General features: G+C 47.5%; 1 protein-coding gene across 2 annotated transcripts in view; it reads left to right on the plus strand.

Moving 5' to 3' along the window:
• Positions 1-23,449, plus strand: part of OTOF (otoferlin) — a 276,809-nt gene that overhangs the window by 146,020 nt on the left and 107,340 nt on the right. For both annotated transcript variants that reach the window (XM_044289341.1, XM_044289343.1), the window contains exons 3-4: positions 10,328-10,416; positions 16,716-16,815. In XM_044289341.1, coding sequence (XP_044145276.1) covers positions 10,328-10,416; positions 16,716-16,815 — 189 coding nt within the window. The remainder of the gene's footprint in view (positions 1-10,327; positions 10,417-16,715; positions 16,816-23,449) is intronic.

Consider the following 23,449-nt stretch of genomic DNA (forward strand, 5'->3'; position numbering starts at 1 on the left):
TGCCAGGTCCTGAATCCGCGCTCTCCTTTCTGGAGTCAACCGGAGGGACATCTCCACAGAGTCGACCACGAATCCTAAGTAATGGATTGAAGTCGATGGGCTCACATTCGACTTCTGCCAGTTGATAATCCAGCCTAGGCGGAAGAGAAAGGAGACTGCGACCTGAAGATGGTGGGTAAGGATCGGAACTGAAGAGGCTATGAAAAGCCAATCGTCCAGATAAGGAATAATAGTCAGACCTTGGAGTCTCAAAGCTGCCACCACTGAAGCCACCACCTTGGTGAAGATGAGGGGGGCAGAAGAGATTCCGAAGGGAAGCACGGCGAACTGAAAGTGCCTGCAAACCCCTGAGATCTGGACCGCGATCCTGAGGAGTTTCCGGGAAGCGGAATGGATCGGAATGTGAAGGTACGCATCCTTGAGGTCCAGAGTAGCCATGACGTCCCCAAGATTGAGGATATGGCTGACTGACCTTATGGTTTCCATGCGAAACCTTGTTTTCCTTATAAATCGATTGAGGAATCTCAAATCGATGATCATCCGGAGATCTCCTGTCTTCTTGGGAACCAGGAACACTGGTGAATAAATCCCTAGGCCCCTCTCCCCTGCCGGTACCTCCTCCAGGGCTCCCTTGGAAATATAGTCCTGAATGTAAGATTCTAGGACCACCTGTTTGGCAGACCCGAAGCTTCGTGTGGCGATGAATCTCTCTGGGGGGAGAGAGATAAGATCTACCCGGTACCCGGCGGAAACTATGTCCTGGACCCAGGGGTCTGCAATCAACCGGCTCCAAGAGTCTTTGAAGTGGGTAAGACGGCCCCCCACGGGAATCTGGGGGAGGGGTACGGGAAAATCTAGAGGAGACACTGCAGGGGCAGCAGGGCTTATCCAAGAGCCTCGAGGAGGCCCATAGTCAGGAGGGTTTTGCCTCCCTGGTGGGTTTGCGGGGGCGTCTCGGATATTTACGAGACGGCCCCCCCCAATCTCTGCGCCTAGACTGCTGCCCAGAACGACCTCCGCCCTTCTTTTCCTGTCTGGGGCGTCCCCGAAAGGGCTGCTGGGGGAGGCTCTTCCCTTTTTTATCGGAGAGCCCCTCCATTATTTTGTCCAATTCGGACCCGAATAACCTATCTGGTTCGAAGGGGAGCCCACAAAGGTTAAACTTGGATGCGTTATCCGCGATCCACGGTTTCAGCCAGAGTGGTCTGCGGGCAGCTGAAACTAGGGCCATAGTTTTGGCGGCCAGCTTTAGCTGCATCTGGGAGGAATCAACTAAAAAGTCCATAGCCAGGTTGGCTGACTTGAAGGCTGCCAGGATGTCGTCTCTTGATACGCTCTGGTCCACATCCGTCTGGATTTGATTAAGCCTAGAGCGTAGATAGGTGGCTACCTCAGTGGCCGCAATGGAAGTAGATGCGGAGGCAGCGGCCGCCGCGTAACCCCTCCTAAGGGTGCACTCTGCCCTCCGGTCTAGAGGGTCCTGCAGGCTAGACCCATCGTCTGCAGGGACTAGAGTGCGCCGGGACAACTTGGCTATAGCCATGTCCACCTTGGGAACGGAACCCCACGATTCCACCAAGGGTTTAGCCATCGGGTACATGAGTCTGAATTTTCTGGTAAGCACTGGACCCTTCTCAGGCTTTTTCCACTCTGTGCGCATCACAGAGAGGAGGGTCTCATCCGCTCTAAAGACACGCTGTGTCCGACCGGCGGGATCGGAGGACTCCCCCATGTCAACATCCTGGTCCCCCGACCTCATGGACTTAAGTAACTTCTGCGTCTTTTCTGGAGGAAAAAAGCAAGAAGTAGATTCTTCTTCCTCAGAAGAAGAAGACCCCACTGAACAGGGGGTAGGTCTTTCGACCGGTGCGACCACCTCCATGGGAGTCTGAGAGGGACCTGGTAGCCTCTCATTAAGTAGCTGAACTACTCCCTTGATGGAATCATCCACGTATGTCTTGGTCCATTGGAACATCTCCTGCATCGTGGGTTCCGGGGATGCCGTGCGACAACTCTCACATCTGGAGTAAGGACAGCTGTCAACTAGGGGTGTGTTACATTCGTAACATGCCAAATGCTTCCTCTTGGCCCCAGCCTTCCGCTGATCCTCCTTAGGGGAAGCCATAGTCTGTAATGGAAGAAACAAAACAGGTCATAACACCTACAACATCAGGAGGTGGAGAAAACCAGACCTTAAGGGGGCCCACCAGCACTAGAAGAAATAGAGCTGAAAGAAGAGGAAGTACAAAAAGCAAAGCAATACTCAGGAATATCACAAAGCACAGGAGAGCTCTGGCGCTAACTTGTGAAAGCAACGTAACCAGAGCACTGACTGATGGGCTCTGGGCGCTTAAAAGGAGGAACCCCGCCCAATGGGCAGGTTCCTGAAACGAGATCAGCACCACTCCCTTTTTTTTTTTTTTTGGATATGTGCTGCCAAAGCAAGCACTCAGAAAACCCAGAGCCTATACTGGCTCTACCTAAACGAAAAATTGTCTCCCCAGACTAATTCCTAAGTCCAGGATGTCATTCTAGGGAGCCAGTTTAAAGAAAGGTGAGTTTTATACATCACCGCATCGCTTTGGAAAACCGGAAGTGACGTAGTGCACCTAGGGTGCGTCACTTCCGGAAAATGGCGGCGCCCATAGCGCCGCACACATGCGGTAACGGAGGAACGGAGGACCGTCTACAGATGATGAAAGAAGAGGGGAGGGGAAACCCCCCTCCCCAACGGTACCCCAGACCGAAATCGCCATGATCAGGCCTAAAATAAAGGCACTGAGATCCATAGAAAGCGAGCTAAGCTTTAAGGAGGGAAAAAGGAACCCTTAAGCAATCTTCAGCTCCCAGAGAGGAAGCGACATGCCAGTCCACCTGTCCAGAGGACAGAAAAAAACACGGTGGGCTGGGGGGTGATCTCCCTTTCAGGGAGCTGAAGATCGTTTATTGGTTCTTGGGCTCATTAAAATTCCGCCGGTCCTACCAGTCCACAGGGGCAGTTAACCCCATCTGTGCTGCTGTTGAGGACGTAAGGGAATCTGTGATTAGCAGTTTAGGTGAGGGGTGTTAAACGTAATGAAACAACCAATGAAGAAAGTGTCCTCCTCCCCTGGATTTTGGAAGGGAGGGCATAGAATACATTTAAATTCTTGTGTTTCACTATGTAATGTTGTTACGACTAAGGGTCCAGTACCCGAAACGCGTCAACTTGTCCTGTGTACCAAGTGGCTGCGTCTGCTGTAAATGAATTTATAAATAAAGAAGAAGTTTTAAGAGGATCTCTATCTGAATCCGAAACCGTTTTTTCTTCTCAATTTCTATGCTCTCCTGAAATACTCTGTGCTGCTGGGGACCCTGCTCCTTCCACTATTAACTCTCAGTCGGTGACCTCCACAATATCAGCACACTCCTCCACTCCTCTTAAATACTCTGTGCCGCCCTGTCCGTGGCATTCGGGATGCCACCATGGTGAGTCCTCCACAGAGCCAGCCATTCCCAGTATCGTATTCAGCCTCCATCATACTGGCGTCAGAGCTTGTGTCGTGCCTTGAGCAGATAGACCATGAAACCCATCATTCAGAGGATAATGAGGGTCCTGCCAACACAGATGTCATCAATTAAAGGCATTACTGTCTAAATGAAGAAAAATGACTCTATCAGCAGAGCGTGGCATGGGCACACACTGAGGCACCGCTGATGGCCTGGGGCGTGCCCAGCTATTGTGATATGACAGCCCTGGGCCTGGCACACTAGGATTTCTTCTCACATGATTTGATTCTTCTTGAGGAGATTCCATTGGTTTAGGCCTCACTGGGACAATTTAAAGGCCAGATACTGATTTATCGTGCACCCACCAATAGACGCACTAGAGAGACAGTTCTCTTCTGAAGGAGAGCCGTTGTCAGAATGACCTGAGCTCCAAAAAACTGTAGTCACTCTGTAGTGAAATTCCCGGTATGTTGGGGGTCAGTGTGAAACCCCTAAGCGTGTCCCAATGTCGGTGTAGCAGGCATTCAGTTCCCCTGATATGCAGTTTACAATCTGCTCCTAGTTTCAGGTTTTTCTCATGTTTGTGTCCCTCTCTGCAACATACTGTATGCTGGATGTAAGATTTGTATATCCAGGATGATGCAGTCTTCACTAGCCCTCATGGTTCAGTACAACTTTGTCTCCTGTAACTCATGAGGGAACTCCTCTCAATTGAACTGGCAGACACTGATGCTACGAAGTGTGTGATTCTGCTCCCCCACCCCCTGCAGACTCTGCTCTATTTACACATAACCTGTGTGATTTCCCCCCCCCCACACTCTACTATGTTTACACATAGCCTGTGTAATCCCCCCTCCCTCTCCCTGCAGACTCTTCCTTCATTCACAGACCCCCAATATGGCATTTACAGCCTGCTCCTAGTTTCAGAATTTTCTGTCGTGTGCATGTCTCTCCCAGTAAAACATGCTGGATGTAAGGTCTGTGTGTCCAGGATGCTGCTGTCTTCACCAGCTCTCATGTATCAGTACAACTTTATTACTAGACTGATACCCCTCCTGTAACACATGAGGGAACTCCTCGGAATTGTACTGGCAGACATTGATGCTAAGAAGTGTGTGATTTCCCCCCCCCCCCCCCCCTCTCTCTGCGCACTCTCCTCTGTTTACACATAGCCTGTGTGATTCCCCCTCTCTCTCCCTGTAGACTCTTCCTTCATTCACTTTCAGACCCCCTAATATGCATTTTACAACCTGCTCCTAGTTTCAGACTTTTATGTTGAGTGCATGTCTCTCCCAGTAATACATGCTGGATGTAAGGTCTGTGTGTCCAGAATGCTGCTGTCTTCACCAGCTCTCATATATCAGTACAATTTGATTTCTGGACAGATATCCTTCCTACAATCCATGAGGGAACTCCTCTCAATTGTACTGACAGACATTGATACTAAGGATTGTGTGATTCCCCCCCTCTGGTTACACATAGCCTGTGTGATTCCCCCTCCCTCTCTCTCCCTGCAGACTCTTCCTTCATTCACTTTCAGACCCCCAAATATGCATTGTACAACCTGCTCCTAGTTTCAGGCTTTTATGTTGAGTGCATGTCTCTCCCAGTAATACATGCTGGATGTAAGGTCTGTGTGTCCAGAATGCTGCTGTCTTCACCAGCTCTCATATATCAGTACAATTTGATTTCTGGACAGATATCCTTCCTACAATCCATGAGGGAACTCCTCTCAATTGTACTGACAGACATTGATACTAAGGATTGTGTGATTCTCCTCCCTCCCCCTGCAGAGTGTCCTCTCTCCACACATAGCCTGCATGATTTCCCCTGCTCTCTACACATAGCCTGTGTGATTCACCCTCCCCCTGCAAACTGTCTTGTCTGCACTCCCTATCCACAGTCTGTTTAATATGCACTTCCTGAAGATTTGGATCCTTTTCCCACTCTCTGATCTTCTGTATACATCCTCCTCCTCTTCTTCCCCCTCTTTCTCTTATACTGAGAGAAAGGAGAGCAGTCACAGCCAGGAGCAATGTGCTGTACTTTCCATGATCTGTGTCAGAAGCAGCAGCACTACCAGTTGTGTGAAGGAGTTACACAAACTCTACATCAGCAAAATGGTCGAAATGGAGTTGTTCAAAATTTGCTTAATCAAAAAACTACTCAATAGGTGTCAATTTTTACATATAGTAACATCATACCTCCCAATTTTTTTTAAAAACCTCCCCCAGGAACACGTGCCACATTTCCAATATTGGGGAACAACACCACCCCTTTGGAGACATGTGCTGCGTAAAAAAAGACATCAATTTCAACCTTGTATACCAGCCAATGGAAGAACTCCCTCCTGCCCCGCTGTGGGCACTGGGATCGCTCATACATCAATAGAAAACCTTTAGTTTTTTCACAATGTCCTTCTCAATAGAGCAACGTGTGCCGAGACACCCACTCTGTTCAGGTGATGCCCTGCCGACCAAATGCAGCTTTGGGGGTGGTACGGATCAGAAATAAGTGGCTTTTTACCAATCACCTCAACCCCCCCCATTCTAGTAATCTATGGGGTCCCCAGTCTCTTGACCAGACACCGATAGCTGATCTGCTATCATTGCTTCCAGAATAGGCCAGCAGCTATTAAAACAGGAGGTTTTATAAAGCAGAGTGTGAATGATCAGAATCCCCAGGTCATTGTCACTCACACGTGAGAATGTCCCAAGGATGCTGAAAAAATCAGGGTTATGCTGTGGAGATCGAGGCCACAATAGCAGACGTGATGGCACCTGGACAGTCTAATGTTCTGCATTTCCCGTGAGCACGCGCATCATTTCTCTGATCCGGAATATAAAACGTCAGTGGCGTTGGCGGTAGCGGAGATCGTTACTAATGAGCCGTCGCTCTCTGGCTCATGTGAACCTTCCCTGTGTTTGAAATTTGCGGTGAAATATAAATGAGGCCTCCGGGGGTTTGGGGGCCGTATTGTGTCTGAGGCTCGGGGGACTCTGCCGTCATTAGCTGTAAACTCTCGACACCCGCCTCAACACTTCTTATTTTATGTTCTGCCGTTTCGGGTTTATTTCATCTTCAGATGCAGGTGGGGAATCACAGAAATCTGCACTCACCACGAAAGTGTATTTTTTAATTTTTTTTTATAATACACACTTCGGGATTTGATGAGAAGATTGAATTTTTGAAAAAATGTGCCAATGAATCTGTAAATAAATGTCCAGGCTGCAGCTTCAGAGGTCACTAGGAGAGAAACGTGTAAGACCGCCCTAGAGTCCTACTGCGTTTCTAAGACAGTGATGGGCGCTCCTATAGCCCGCTCTCCTCCCATGTTGTCGTGCCTGCTTTAGGTTTGTCACCTTTCCCAACAAAAAATACCGGCCTTGCCGGTGAGATACCTCTCCTGCTATACAGGCCCGTTATATTTTGCAGGTCTGAGATAGGTAAATAGGGGGAGTCCGATCTGGGGTCTGTTTTCTTTAGGGGTCTGGTCTAGGGTTTAATTTGTAGGAGTTCTGTATATTTACAGATGTAGGGGGGACTGTATATGCAGCAAGCCCCTGAGGAGCCGGTGCAGAGGATAGGAGTGGTAGTGGCCCTGAGAGGTTTGTTAGAGAACATTAGTGATCAAACAGCATCATGAAAACCAAGGAACACACCAGACAGGTCAGGGATAAAGTTGTGGAGAAGTGTTAAGCAAGTGTTAAGCAGGGTTAGGTTATAAAAAAAAATGTCCCAAGCTCTGAACATCTCATGGAGCACTGTTCAATCCATCATCCGAAAATGGAAGGAGTATGGCACAACTGCAAACCTACCAAGACATGGACGTCCACCTAAACTTACAGCCCCTGGCAAGGACAGCACTAATTAGAGAGGCAGTCAAGAGGCCCATGGTCACTCTGGAGGAGCTGCAGAGATCCACAGCTCAGGTAGGAAAATTATTATTAGTTGTGTGCTCCACAAATCTGGCCTTTATGGAAGAGGGGCAAGAAGAAAACATTTTTTGAAAGCAAGCCATAAGAAGTCCTGTATGCAGTTTGCCACAAGCCATGTAGGAGACACAGCAAATATGTGGAAGAAGAAGAAGAAGAAGAAGAAGAAGAATCTGGTCAGATTAGACCAAGGTTGGACTTTTTGGCCTAAATGCAAAACACTTTGTGTGGTGGAAAACTAACACTGCACATCACCCTGAACACAACATCCCCACCATGAAACATGGTGGTGGCAGCATCATGCTGCGGGGAAGCTTTTCTTCAGCAGGGACATGGAAGCTGGTCAGAGTTGATGGTTTAGATGAAAGCATGTTATGTGTTAGAACGGCCACGTCACAGTCCAGACCTAAATCCCACTGAGAATCTGTGACAAGACGTGAAAATTACTGTTCACAGACGTTCTCTATCCAATCTGACTGAGTGCGAGCTCTTCTGCAAAGAAGAATGGGCAAAAAATTCAGCCTATAGATGTGTAAAGCTGGTAGAGACATACCCCAAAGCCAAGCAGCTGTATTTGCAGTGAAAGGTGGTCCTACAAAGTACTGACTCGGGGGGCTGAATACTAATGCACACCACACTTCCCAGATGTTTATTTATGAAACATTTTGAACAGCTGGAGGTTGCTGATCTCTGGTCTGTCCCAAACAATCCCAATAAAATACATATAAGTTTGTGGATGTAACTTGAAAAAATTAGGAAAAGTTCAAAGGGTGTGAATACTTTTTCTAGGCTCTATAACTTGCGGTACATCCAATAGCAGCGGACTAAAAGTACAGTTTCTGGCACCAGTTAAGGAGGTATGGAGGCAGGTTGGCAATGGTGGGTATAGGTGGCCACTGTAAAGTTCAGACTTGAGCTTTATCTGGACTAGTGTTGGTATAGGTGGTGGTGTCTGAGCCGTAGTCCCTCACCTCGCAGCAGTGTCTGTAAAGCAGTATTTTGCTGATCACTCTGCTGTCTGGTCTCTCAGGTGCTTTCTTGAAACCTGAATTTGGTTGATCTCTCTGGAAAATTATATATCGTTCCAAACAGCTGGAGCTCTGGAGTGTGCTTCCTCTCCTCTCCGTAGCAGGACCAGCTCACTCCTACCAAGAAGGGAGCCATCCATACCTCTGGCTGCTACATACGGCCGAACAATGCAATCCATAACATAACAATGCAACAGTCTAGGGTCCGGCATATAAACGGGGGACTGGTCTGGGGTCTGTAAAAACGGGTGGTCTGCACTCAGTCCAATGAGACCAAGCTGCAAAAATTGGAGAAGCCCTTTAAGAACCTGCTGAGAGCTGTACAAGGACAACAAATGTCACTGCTCCTGCGAACGGTTCCACGTGATGGAGAATCCGACCTCGTCCACGCTCCTAGTCACAGAACGAATGACCGTGAGAACGAAATAACTGTGAGGATTCCAAGGAAGATACTGAGATTCAAGACAAGACAGGGAGGGGCTTATCCCAATAGGGGGTGTGGTCATGATGGGAGTGTTTGGATGGCAGGGGCGGGGCTTTGGACAATGCCGCCCGACCACCATCTTTCTAAAGGCATTCCGTCATAGAATTGCGTTATGGTCCGTGGTAACGGAATCCATAACGCAATTCTGCTTTTACCATCAAACGAAGCGTGGACGAATTTCAAAATATGAAATTCGCTCATCTCTAACGGGAACCCGAGGACAAAACAGTATATGACAGGATTATGAGGAAAATATGTGGTGTTATGTGGGAACTATATGGCAGTGTTATGTGAGAATTATGGTATATGGCAGCATTATGTTAAAATCACCGTATATGTCAGTGTCATGTGAGAATCACAGTAAATGGCAGTATTATGTGAGTATTACCATATATGGCAGTATTATGTGATAATTACCGTATATGGCAGTATTATGTGAGTATTACCATATATGGCAGTATTATGTGAGAATCACAGTAAATGGCAGTATTATGTGAGTATTACCATATATGGCAGTATTATGTGATAATTACCATATATGGCAGTATTATGTGCTAATTACCAAATATGGCAGTATTATGTGAGTATTACCATATATGGCAGTATTATGTGATAATTACTGTATATAGCAGTATGATGCAAGAATTACCATATATGGCAGTAATATGTGAGAACAATATGGCTGTTGTATGTAAACTATATGGCAGTATTATGTGATAATTACCGTATATGGCAGTATTGTGTGAGTATTACCATATATGGCAGTATTATGTGATAATAATTCTATATGGCAGTATTATATGAGTATTACCATATATGGCAGTATTATGTGATAATTACCGCATATGGCAGTATTATGTGATAATTACCGTATATGGCAGTAATATGTGAGCGCTATATGGCTGTTGTATGTAAACTATATGGCAGTATTATGTGGGTACTATATAGCAATTTTCAGTGAGAACTATATAATGATATTATGTGGTAGTGCTATCTGAGAACTATATAGCAGCATTACGTGGGAACTACAGTGCATGGCCATGTTATGAAGGATTTACAGTATTATGCAGTTTTATGTAAGAACTATATGCTGTATTATGTGGGAAGTATATGTGTTATGGGGTAAATATATACCAGTGTTATGTGGGAAATATTTGGCAGTATCATGTTGGGACTGCATGGCAGTATTATGTGAGAAACTCTATGGCAGTATAATATGAGCTCTTTACAGGAACGTTATATATTTAGATGCTACATATTGCCATGGAAACATATGGCGGTATTATGGGAATGTAACCTCACTGTATGTAGCAGAGCCCAGTACAGGACTATCCTGTAAATGTCATGGTGACATCAGAGCCCCCTGTAATAATGCTTCTGTCTTCTTCCAGACTTTCCGATGGCCGATCGCCAGTAACGTAGACGGGAACGAGATGCTGGAGATTCAAGTGTTTAGCTACAGCAAAGTCTTCACTAACAGGTGAGTGGCCGAAGGGTGACCACGGATATAGACGGGGGATGCCACCATATTGAATACATTAATGTCAGGAGTAGATCACAGCTATGGATTCAGCATCCCATGTTATGCTCATCCTGCTCCTCCTGGTTCATGAGCGCAATGCCAGAACTACAGTGAAGACTGACACCAGCATAAGCTCAGCAGCAGGGTAGACTAGTGTCTGAAATATTTTATAAGACGACCTTGGCTGATAAGAGATCTGAGCGGCTTCACTGGGGATGTGATGGCGGCCGATGCTCGTGTCCTGCGATTAATTACAGGCTCTGATCAAGCAGCGGCGCGGACAATGGAGGCCGGTGATAAATAATGGAGGCCGCGGCGTCAGGATGATAAGAGACATCTGATCCCCGCCGCACAACGGAGATGAATTATTAAATGATTGAGATAAGAAGTGGCCGCCACCTCGTATTGTCACCGCTTGTCACTCATCACATGGCTGATTAGGAGAGAATCAGAAGCTGTGGGCTCGGGGGAGCACTGTGGATGTCACTGTTATGGGGGGGCTGTGGATGTCACTGTTATGGGGGCGCTGTGGATGTCACTGTTATGGGGGGCACTGTGGATGTCACTGTTATGGTGGCGCTGTGGATGTCACTGTTATGGGGGCACTGTGGATGTCACTGTTATGGGGGCACTGTGGATGTCACTGTTATGGGAGCACTGTGGATGTCACTGTTATGGGGGCGCTGTGGATGTCACTGTTATGGGGGGCACTGTGGATGTCACTGTTATGGGGGCGCTGTGGATGTCACTGTTATGGGGCCACTGTGGATGTCACTGTTATGGGGGCGCTGTGGATGTCACTGTTATGGGAGCACTGTGGGTGTCACTGTTATGGGGCCACTGTGGATGTCACTGTTATGGGGGTACTGTGGATGTCACTGTTATGGGGGCACTGTGGATGTCACTGTTATGGGAGCACTGTGGATGTCACTGTTAGGGGGGCGCTGTGGATGTCACTGTTATGGGGGCGCTGTAGATGTCACTGTTATGGGGGCGCTGTGGATGTCACTGTTATGGGAGCACTGTGGATGTCACTGTAATGGGGGCGCTGTGGATGTCACTGTTATGGGAGCACTGTGGATGTCACTGTTATGGGGCACTGTGGATGTCACTGTTATGGGGGCACTGTGGATGTCACTGTTATGGGGGCGCTGTGGATGTCACTGTTATGGGAGCTCTGTGGATGTCACTGTTATGGGAGCGCTGTGGAGGTCACTGTTATGGGAGCGCTGTGGATGTCACTGTTATGGGGGCGCTGTGGAGGTCACTGTTATGGGGGCGCTGTGGATGTCACTGTTATGGGGGCACTGTGGAGGTCACTGTTATGGGAGCGCTGTGGATGTCACTGTTATGGGGGCACTGTGGATGTCACTGTTATGGGGGCGCTGTGGATGTCACTGTTATGGGGGCGCTGTGGATGTCACTGTTATGGGGGCACTGTGGATGTCGCTGTTATGGGAGCACTGTGGATGTCACTGTTATGGGAGCACTGTGGGTGTCACTGTTATGGGGCCACTGTGGATGTCACTGTTATGGGGGTACTGTGGATGTCACTGTTATGGGGGCACTGTGGATGTCACTGTTATGGGAGCACTGTGGATGTCACTGTTAGGGGGGCGCTGTGGATGTCACTGTTATGGGGGCGCTGTAGATGTCACTGTTATGGGGGCGCTGTGGATGTCACTGTTATGGGAGCACTGTGGATGTCACTGTAATGGGGGCACTGTGGATGTCACTGTTATGGAGGCGCTGTGGAGGTCACTGTTATGGGGCACTGTGGATGTCACTGTTATGGGGGCACTGTGGATGTCACTGTTATGGGGGCACTGTGGAGGTCACTGTTATGGGGGCGCTGTGGATGTCACTGTTATGGAGCACTGTGGATGTCACTGTTATGGGGGCGCTGTGGATGTCACTGTTATGGGGGCACTGTGGAGGTCACTGTTATGGGGGCACTGTGGAGGTCACTGTTATGGGGGCGCTGTGGATGTCACTGTTATGGAGCACTGTGGATGTCACTGTTATGGGGGCACTGTGGATGTCACTGTTATGGGGCACTGTGGATGTCACTGTTATGGGGGCACTGTGGATGTCACTGTTATGGGGGCACTGTGGAGGTCACTGTTATGGGGGCGCTGTGGATGTCACTGTTATGGAGCACTGTGGATGTCACTGTTATGGGGGCGCTGTGGATGTCACTGTTATGGGGCACTGTGGAGGTCACTGTTATGGGGCGCTGTGGATGTCACTGTTATGGGGGCACTGTGGATGTCACTGTTATGGGAGCACTGTGGATGTCACTGTTATGGGGGCACTGTGGATGTCACTGTTATGGGGGCACTGTGGAGGTCACTGTTATGGGGCGCTGTGGATGTCACTGTTATGGGGGCACTGTGGATGTCACTGTTATGGGGGCGCTGTGGATGTTACTGTTATGGAGCACTGTGGATGTCACTGTTATGGGAGCACTGTGGATGTCACTGTTATGGGGCGCTGTGGATGTCACTGTTATGGGGGCGCTGTGGATGTCACTGTTATGGGGCGCTGTGGATGTCACTGTTATGGGGGTGCTGGGGATGTCACTGTTATGGGGGCACTGTGGATGTCACTGTTATGGGGGCGCTGTGGATGTCACTGTTATGGGGGCCGCTGTGGATGTCACTGTTATGGGGGCACTGTGGATGTCACTGTAATGGGGGCGCTGTGGATGTCACTGTTATGGGGGCACTGTGGATGTCACTGTTATGGGGGCGCTGTAGATGTCACTGTTATGGAGCACTGTGGATGTCACTGTTATGGAGCACTGTGGATGTCACTGTTATGGGGGCACTGTGGATGTCACTGTTATGGGGGCACTGTGGATGTCACTGTTATGGGGCACTGTGGATGTCACTGTTATGGGAGCGACTGTGGATGTCACTGTTATGGGGGCACTGTGGATGTCACTGTTATGAGGGGCCTGGGATGTCACTGTTATGGGGCACTGTGGATGTCACTGTTATGGGGGCGCCTGTGGATGTCACTGTTTATGGGGGCACTGTGGATGTCACTGTTATGGGGCACTGTGGATGTCACTGTTATGGGGGCGCTGTGGATGTCACTGTTATGGGGGCCCTGTGGATGTCACTGTTATGGGAGCCTGTGGATGTCACTGTTATGGGGCACTGTGGATGTCACTGTTATGGGGGCCGTGTGGATGGTCACTGTTATGGGGGCGCTGTGGATGTCACTGTTATGGGGGGTTTACGGGGCACTGTGGATGTCACTGTTATGGGGGCGCTGTGGATGTCACTGTTATGGGGGCGCTGTGGATGTCACTGTTATGGGGGCACTGTGGATGTCACTGTTATGGGGGCACTGTGGATGTCACTGTTATGGGGCGCTGTGGATGTCTCTGTTATGGGAGCACTGTGGATGTCACTATTATGGGAGCACTGTGGATGTCACTGTTATGGGGCACTGTGGATGTCACTGTTATGGAGCACTGTGGATGTCACTGTATGGGGCACTGTGGAGGTCACTGTTATGGGGGCGCTGTGGATGTCACTGTTATGGGAGCACTGGTGGATGTCACTGTTATGGGGAAGCACTGTGGATGTCACTGTTATGGGGCACTGTGGATGTCACTGTTATGGGGGCGCTGTGGATGCACTGTTATGGGGGCGCTGTGGATGTCACTGTTATGGGGGCGCTGTGGAATGTCACTGTTATGGGGGGGCTGCTGTGGATGTCAACTGTTATGGGGCGCTGTGGATGTCACTGTTATGGGGGCACTGTGGATGTCACTGTTATGGGGGCGCTGTGGATGTCACTGTTATGGAGCACTGTGGATGTCACTGTATGGGGAGAACTGTGGATGTCACTGTTATGGGGGCGCTGTGGATGTCACTGTTATGGGGGGCGCTGTGGATGTCACTGTTATGGGGGCGCTGTGGATGTCGCTGTTATGGGTGCTGTGGATGTCACTGTTATGGGGGGCACTGTGGATGTCACTGTTATGGGGGCGCTGTGGATGTCACAGTGTTATGGGGGCAGCTGTGGATGTCACTGTTATGGGGGGCGCTGGAGTCACTGTTAGGGGCCTGTGGAGGTCACTGTTATGGGGCACTGTGGAGGTCACTGTTATGGGGGCCTGTGGAGGTCACTGTTATGGGGGCACTGTGGATGTCACTGTTATGGGGGCACTGTGGATGTCACTGTTATGGGGGCACTGTGGATGTCACTGTTATGGGGGCACTGTGGATGTCACTGTTATGGGGGCACTGTGGATGTCACTGTTATGGGGGCACTGTGGATGTCACTGTATGGGGGCACTGTGGATGTCACTGTTATGGGGGCGCTGTGGATGTCACTGTTATGGGGGCGCTGTGGATGTCACTGTTATGGGGGCGCTGTGGATGTCACTGTTATGGGGCGCTGTGGATGTCACTGTTATGGGGGCACTGTGGATGTCACTGTTATGGGGGCACTGTGGATGTCACTGTTATGGGGCACTGTGGATGTCACTGTTATGGGGGCACTGTGATGTCACTGTTATGGGGGCACTGTGGATGTCACTTGTTATGGAGGCACTGTGGATGTCACTGTTATGGGGGCGCTGTGGATGTCACTGTTATGGGGCACTGTGGATGTCGCTGTTATGGGGGGCACTGTGGATGTCACTGTTATGGAGCACTGTGGATGTCACTGTTATGGGGGGCACTGTGGATGTCACTGTTATGGGGGCACTGTGGATGTCACTGTATGGGAGCGCTGTGGATGTCACTGTTATGGGGGGCACTGTGGATGTCACTGTTATGGGGCACTGTGGATGTCACTGTTATGGGGGCCACTGTGGATGTCACTGTTATAGGGGCGCTGTGGATGTCACTGTTCATGGTGGGCGCTGTGTATGTCACTGTTATGGGGGCTCTGTGGATGTCAACTGTTATGGGGGCACTGTGGATGTCACTGTTATGGGGCACTGTGGATGTCCTGTTATGGGGGCACTGTGGATGTCACTGTTTATGGGGGCACTGTGGACGTCACTGTTATGGGGGCACTGTAGAGGTCACTGTTATGGGGCACTGTGGATGTCACTGTTATGGGGGCACTGTGGATGTCACTGTTATGGGGGCACTGTGGATGTCACTGTTATGGGAGCACTGTGGATGTCACTGTTATGGGGGCACTGTGGATGTCACTGTTATGGGGGCGCTGTAGAGGTCACTGTTATGGGGCACTGTGGATGTCACTGTTATGGGGGCACTGTGGATGTCACTGTTATGGGGGCGCTGTGGAGGTCACTGTTATGGGGCACTGTGGATGTCACTGTTATGGGGGCGCTGTGGATGTCACTGTTATGGGGGGCGCTGTGGACGTCACTGTTATGGGGGCACTGTAGAGGTCATTGTTATGGTCACACACAGGAATCCGAGCAGGTTACTGTACGGTGTATCGGTTGCACATTCGCACATAGCGGAACAATCCCCGCAGGAATGAGCGCACAGTGGAGACCTTCAGTTGAGTCCAGACAATTCTCTTTTCTTTTCATTACATTTGTGGCTTCCTTCCTCTCTCCTTAGAACATGTATTATTATACGATGCCACCATATAACATGTCATGCCGCTGTTCACACTGTGACGGATGCTTTCCGGGGTGCAGATTTGGTCACCTTAACCCTTGGTCACCTTAAGTCTGGGTTGGCTGGAGAAGACAGTGAGCGGTGAATTATGAATGACCAGCATGTAGCAGACGGTATAAATAATATATCACGAGAAGGAGGGAAGATCTCCCTAGAAAACCTGATGCGGCCCCTCCTCAATTATTCACACTCCGCAGCGTCCTCAGGAACGCTCCATAAAGCGGATAACCCAGGGCTTTGTCCATGCTGCATACCATAAAACCGCCATCCGCAATATGGCCGCCACCATATAGCTGTCACACAGCTTTCCCAGATTCCATGAGCTTCCATGTGGTCCTGCTCCTTTTCTGTATTCCCTATGCCAACTCTTCCAGTCCTCCTACCATTTATGACATATCTCCCCATCTAATGTACGGCAGGAAACACCGTCCCATCCAGACAGAACGTACCCTCGTTATGCGCAAATATAATGCGAGAGGTGCAGTGAAGACTGACACACAGGGAAGTAGCAAAGATATGATAGGGATGAAGCTCTCACTTCTGGATCATTTGAAAGCTGGGTGACACCCCCCCCCCACCCCCCACCCCCGCCCCCACACACATATTAATATAAATGGATATTTTTCTTTTCAGACTCATTGGGACTTTTCGGATGGTTCTTCAAAAAGTGGTTGAAGAGGCGCAGCTGGAAGTGACAGACACACTGATCGATGACAACAACTCTGCCATCCGCGTATGTATCATAGTAACGCCACCACTGCTCTGAGTGGCTGAAAACCCACCCTGATCAAATGATCCTCACAGCTGAGGGTTTGTTACAGTTGTATATTAAGACAATCCTCTGTGAGCTAGACAGACTGGCCTTCAAGGTCCAAATATTCTTCTCATTGACCTACTTCTACTGTCTGCTTTAGATTTCGAGGGTTCTAGTAGAAGAGCAAAAGCTCCAACTGTAGTAATATCTTTATGTGTCATCAGATAGGTTTAGCCCCAGTGACCATATGAGCAGTGGTCCTCCAGAATGTCATCTGTCTTGGGTTTGGGTCTTCAGGCTTTCCAATGATTTCTTCATGTTTCTTGCAACTGTCTGCATCCATTTTGGTACTGGCTGTTCTCTTCCTCACTTTGTTTCAACTCCTCCCACCATAAACATCTTTCTAAAGAATTGGGTCTTCTAGTAAGATGTCCTAAAGGTGATAAATCTTCATCTGCTCAGTTATGTGCCAGGTGAGAGAGACACATTTTTCAGGTGTCTTGAAGATATTCTTCTGTGTTTTCAGATGTGCTTCATCCGTCATGACCATATGAGTAGTGTTCATCCAGGATGTCCCCTATCTTAAATTCGGGTCTTCTTGCTTCTCGGTTGTCATCCCTCTCACTTTGATTCAACTCCACCCAACATAATGGTCTTCTCTGAAAAAGTATTCTTGTGAGATGTTCAGAAAATAATAAAACTTCACTCTGCTCATTTATGCGTCAGCTAGAGGGTCTGCCTTTAACTGGCCAAGTAAACTACATTCTTGAATTTCCACCAATATTGTCATCGAAAGATCTTCCTCACTGACCTACTCCTACTGTCTACCTTGTCTACTCCAGAATATCTCCTGTCTTGGGTCTCCAGACTTCTCAACATTTATCTTGGTATTGTTCATCTTTTTTGCTTTAACTCTTTCCAACGTATACATCTTTTCTAAAGAATTGGGTCTTCAAACTTCTCTGGTTCATTTAGTGAGATGTTCAGAAAATTAAAAAGGCTTTACTCTGCTCATTTAGGTGTCAGATTAAAGCTCTGGTTTTATCAGCTTACGTTGCTGCCATCCATGGTCTTTTCAGTGGTGGTCTAGAGATCTGTCTCATTGCCCCAACTCTACTGTCTGCTTTGGATTTCAAAGTGACAACCTTTTGAGTTCTATATTAATGTTCTTATGTGTTGTCATGTTGATTTCAGCTCCTATTGACTATATGAATAGTATTCCTCCATAATGTTCCCTGTTTTATGTTTTGAACATCAAGTTTCTCAATGATGTCTTCATTATATTTGTCGCCATCTATTCTGGTACCGGTACCGTTCCTCTTTTCACTTTATACCTTCCCACCTTAAATTTAATCTCTAATGAGTTGGGTCTTCTGTCATGACTAGACTTCATTCTTCTCAAGTGTCAGCTAGAAGATCTGCCTTCATCTAATCAAGGATCTTTTTGTGTCTTCCCTGGAATCCATAGTCTTGTTTTAAGTTCTATATTAATATATTAATATTCTTATGTGATGCCAGATCTATTTGGGCCCCTTTAAGCAGTCTTTTTGTCTCCATCCATTGTGATGCCAACCATCCTCTTCCTCTTTTTGTTTCATATCTTCCAACTTTATACAATGAGTTGGGTCTTCTTCTATCATGTCCAGATGATGATAATGCTACACTCTGCTTGTCAGGTGGAAGCTCTGCCTTCATCTAGTCAAGCATCCTCCTCGATCTTTCCCTGCTGTCTGCGGTCTTCTAACAATGATGACATCTAGAGATCTGTCTTGTTAACCCACCTCTACTGTCTACTCTAGATTTTGAGAGTGCTGGTGAAGAGACTACATTTTATCTCTGCTATTCATATTCTTACGTGACATCAGCAGATCTATTTAGTCTCCTAGTGACCTTATGAGCAGTCTTGGGTCTTTAGACTTCTCAATGACATCTTCATGAGTCTTGTCTCCATCTGTTATGGTGCTGGCCATCCTCTGTCTCTTTTTATTTCATATCTTCACAGCATAAATTTTTTCTCCAATGAATTGTGTCTTCTTGTGTTAAGTCCAGAAGAAGATAAAACTTCACTCTGCTCATCGGGTGTCAGGTGGAAACTTTATCTAGTCAAGAATCCCCTTGCTTCTTTCCCTGCTATCCATTGTATTCTACCAGTGGTGACATCTAGAGATTTGTTTCATTGACTACTTGTCTCCTAGTGACCATACTGTATGAGCAGTCTTTTGTTTGGGTCTTTAGACTTCTCAATGACATCTTCATGAGTCTTGTCTCCATCTGTTTTGGTGCTGGCCATCCTCTTTCTCTTTTTATTTCATATCTTTGCACCTTAAGTTTCCTCTCCAGTGCGTTGGGTCTTCTTGTATTATGTCCAGAAGGTGATAAAGCCTCACTCCGCTCTTTAGATGTCAGGTAAATGTCATCTAGTCTAGGATCCTCTCATGTCTTTCTTTGCTCTCCATCGTCTTCTACCAGTGGTGACATCTAGAGATCTGTTTTGTGAACCCACTTCTACAATCTTTATTGGATTTCCAGAAGGCTTGTGGAAGAGATGAAGTGTAAAGTTCTATCAGTTATCATTTCATGTTACTATGGTAACCTAGAATAAATGCCTCCAGTTCTTTTCCCACGGTGGTTGAGGATATTTCCCTTGGATCGTCTTTTCTTGTATTGTATAAACTTTGAAAATTTAATTCTGTTTAACTAATTTGTCTTCTCTGAGAATCTGGATGATGTGTTCTCTGCAGTCCTAGTGTTTGAAGACATGTTCACACCTACCGCCTAATGAGCTGAAATATGCACAAAAACGATACATGTGAAGAATATATCCTTCAAGGGCTTTTCTAGGTTTAGGAAAAACCTCTAATCACATTGTGACCCCCCCCCCCCCCCCCGCCATCTCTCTGCAGTCTCCCTGCCAGCCCCCTTTATACTGACATACGTACAGCAGAGCCCTCCAGTATTAATAATGCCCTCACTAAGCCACTAGTAGAAATAAGGCCCCCTATTGTTCCCTCAGTGGTAAGAAAGCTCTCTACAGACCACCCAGTAGTAATAAGGCCCCCCCAAAATGCATTTAATAGAAATAAGGCGGTTCTATAAGTCACTCCTATAGAGCTCCCATTAGTAATAAGAACGCCTATAATGTCCCCTATAAAATGCCCCCTACTGCTATAATGCTCGCCCTGAAGTGCCCCCAGTATTTTTACTGCCCCCTACTGTTATATTGCTCGCCATGAAGCGCCACCCATATTTATACTGCCTCCTACTGTTATAATGCTTACCCCGAGGTGCCCCCAGTATTTATATAACCCCCTACTGTTATAATGCTCGCCCTTAAGTTCCCCCAGTATTTATACTGCCCCCTACTGTTATAATGCTCGCCCTTAAGTTCCCCCAGTATTTATACTGCCCCCTACTGTTATAATGCTCGCCATGAAGCGCCACCCATATTTATACTGCCTCCTACTGTTATAATGCTTGCCCCAAGGTGCCCCCAGTATTTATATCACCCCCTACTGTTATAATGCTTGCCCCAAGGTGCCCCCAGTATTTATATCACCCCCTACTGTTATAATGCTCAAGCTGAAGTGCCCCCAGTATTTATATTGCCCCCTTCTGTTATAATGCTCGCCCTGAAGTGCCCTTAGTATTTATACTGCCCCCTACTGTTATAATGCTCACCCTGAAGTGCCCTTAGTATTTATACTGCCCCCTACTGTTATAATGCTCACCCTGAAGTGCCCTTAGTATTTATACTGCCCCCTACTGTTATAATGCTCACCCTGAAGTGCCCCCAGTATTTATACTGCCCCCTACTGTTATAATGCTCACCCTGAAGTGCCCCCAGTATTTATACTGCCCCCTACTGTTATAATGCTCACCCTGTAGTGCCCCCAGTATTTATACTGCCCCCTACTGTTATAATGCTCACCCTGAAGTGCCCCCAGTATTTATACTGCCCCCGACTGTTATAATGCTCACCCTGAAGTGCCCCCAGTATTTATACTGCCCCCTACTGTTATAATGCTCACCCTGAAGTGCCCCCAGTATTTATACTGCCCCCTACTGTTATAATGCTCACCCTGAAGTGTCCTTAGTATTTATACTGCCCCCTACTGTTATAATGCTCACCCTGAAGTGCCCCCAGTATTTATATTGCCCCCTGTAGTTATGTTCCTCCCTTTAGTGTTCTCAGAAATTATAATTCCTCAGCCCCTCAACCATGCAGTGCCATGTAAATAACATTATTTCCCTCCTTCTGCCTTGGAGTCCCATGTAAATAACATCACACCTTCTCACCTACCCCCTCCAAAATACAGTCCCATGTAAATAACATCCCTCTCGATCTACAGCCCCCTCCAAAATACAGTCCCATGTAAATAACACCACCCTCTCCCATAGCCGCCATCAACATACAGTCCCATGTAAATAACGCCACCCTCTCCCATAGCCGCCATCATCATACAGTCCCGTGTAAATAGCATCACCCTCTCCTACAGCCACCTTCAACATACAGTCCCATGTAAATAACATCCCTCTCTATCTACAGCCCTCTCCAAAATACAGTCCAAATGTAAATAACATCACTTCCCTTCCTTCAGCCCCTCCAATATACTGTCCCATGTAAATAACATCACAGTCGCGTCGTTCAAAACTTTGGAATAATACTGTAGGGAGATCCGTCTCCGTACGGTATTAGAATGTATGGGCTCAGATGAGCAGAAGTCAGGTATTCGCGAAGTTGTGCGTGACTTCGTTGAATAACTTTGGTTGTTGATTTTTAAAGAGGGAACCACTCCTCGCACCTCGGAACCAAAGCCGAGCTCCGTTTCAAGTACTACCAAGTCACGCGCGACTTCGTGAATAACTGACTTCGGCTCATCGGAGCCCATACGTTCTCATACTGTACGGAGATCCGCAGGGTTGCCAACCAGAAATTTTAGTTTTTCTGGTCGACTTAACACAAAATTATGGACAGCCAACATTTTTTACTGACAAATTGAAAAACCATAATGAATGATAAAGATTATAATTTATACACGTTGGTTTTATGTCATGAATAAGGACTGAGTACAGTCCGAAACACGTTAACGGGTACGGGGAGATGTCCTGCGTGTGACTTTTTTGGACTTTTTAAAAAATATATTTGAAACAAAAAAAAAAATTATGGTTTTATTCAAGACCCAAGTGCTGGACCCGCTACTTTGTTTCTATGGTGGATTTGCTTCTCCTAAGGATCCGTGCACCGAAGATTGGCAATGGCGATGAGAAGATTGCATTTAGTTTTTAGTTTTTTTGTGTGTTACACGTCTACAGCTCAATATACTGTTGAGAACTCATTACCAGCATTTACCGTGAGCTGTAAAGGGATAATAATCACCACCAAAATAATCTAGTCATGTACCGCCAGCCTAAAAAAAAATCACGAACACATCTAGTGTAGCTGTGTTTAGGAAAGAGCGGCATCTTGTGGCCAAACAGCAGAATGTCAGTCCAGATCATTTAATTTAATCCTCACAGTGTTCAGACAAGGAAAGCTGTTACCCCATCTCACAGGGGTGTGCACTTCTCCCGAGGTGATTACGTATTATGAGTAGAGGGCTATTTATGAGTTACTGCTGCTTTATGGTTTAGCATTAGTCATTGATTTATAGTATTATGTGCTATTAACTATTTATTACATACCCTGCAGTCTAGTAACTATTCTCTATAGCCGCCCTGCATTGAGACCCAACCCCCATATTCCCCTTGGGTAGGACCGCACCTTACATTGATGTGATTCATCTATTTTATTATGTTGTGTATATTTATTCAATAAGGATGATGTGCTTTGAGCTATGAGGACTCAGCGTCTTTATGTAGGGTATTCTCTCCTCCTGTAGCAGACCTCACCACAGCTTCTTCTCCAGGACTTCTCCTGTTCACTGCTGAGCGCTGTCTTCTCCTGCACTGGTCACTTGATGGTGACATTATCACAGGTCCTTCTCAACCACTATAACAAAACAATAACAAAGACAGGTGCACTCTGCAGTCTCACTAAACCCTCAAACAGATTTTAAAATTGAGAGATTAGTCAACATGTCCTACGGTGTAGGACATGTCTAAGCCCGGGCACCACGTCAAGGTTTCTCAAGTAGCTCGGGGACCTAACACTCTCCTACCTGAGCCGTATGGGCGATACCAGGAGCCAGTGGGCAAATTACAGGAGCATGAGGCCGACTCACAGACAGCTCACCAGTTACCTCCAGCATGTAACCATGCTTGCATTGGGAGGAGGGAGGAGTCTGCGAGTCCCACTCAAGACCGGCTGATATGGCCCAGGCCTCACAGGCTCATTTAAATTGGAGTTTATACACCTCCAGGAATCTATATATACAAACTAAAAAGACAAGGTGGCATTAGCAGGAGGTGCTCAAACCCACATGCAGTCGTGCATATATACAGGGGAGCAAATCCTGCACTTGTGGCCCGTTGCTAATGGCGATCCCTAGCAAAATGCATACGGTGGAGGATGCCCGCGGCGAACCACAAGTACCACAATAGACATCTCACACAAGGTAACAGGGATCGCCATTAGCAACGGGCCACAAGTGCAGGATTTGCTCCCCTGTATATA

This window comes from Bufo gargarizans, chromosome 4, assembly GCF_014858855.1.
Source record: "Bufo gargarizans isolate SCDJY-AF-19 chromosome 4, ASM1485885v1, whole genome shotgun sequence".
In the NCBI taxonomy this organism is placed as follows: domain Eukaryota; kingdom Metazoa; phylum Chordata; class Amphibia; order Anura; family Bufonidae; genus Bufo; species Bufo gargarizans.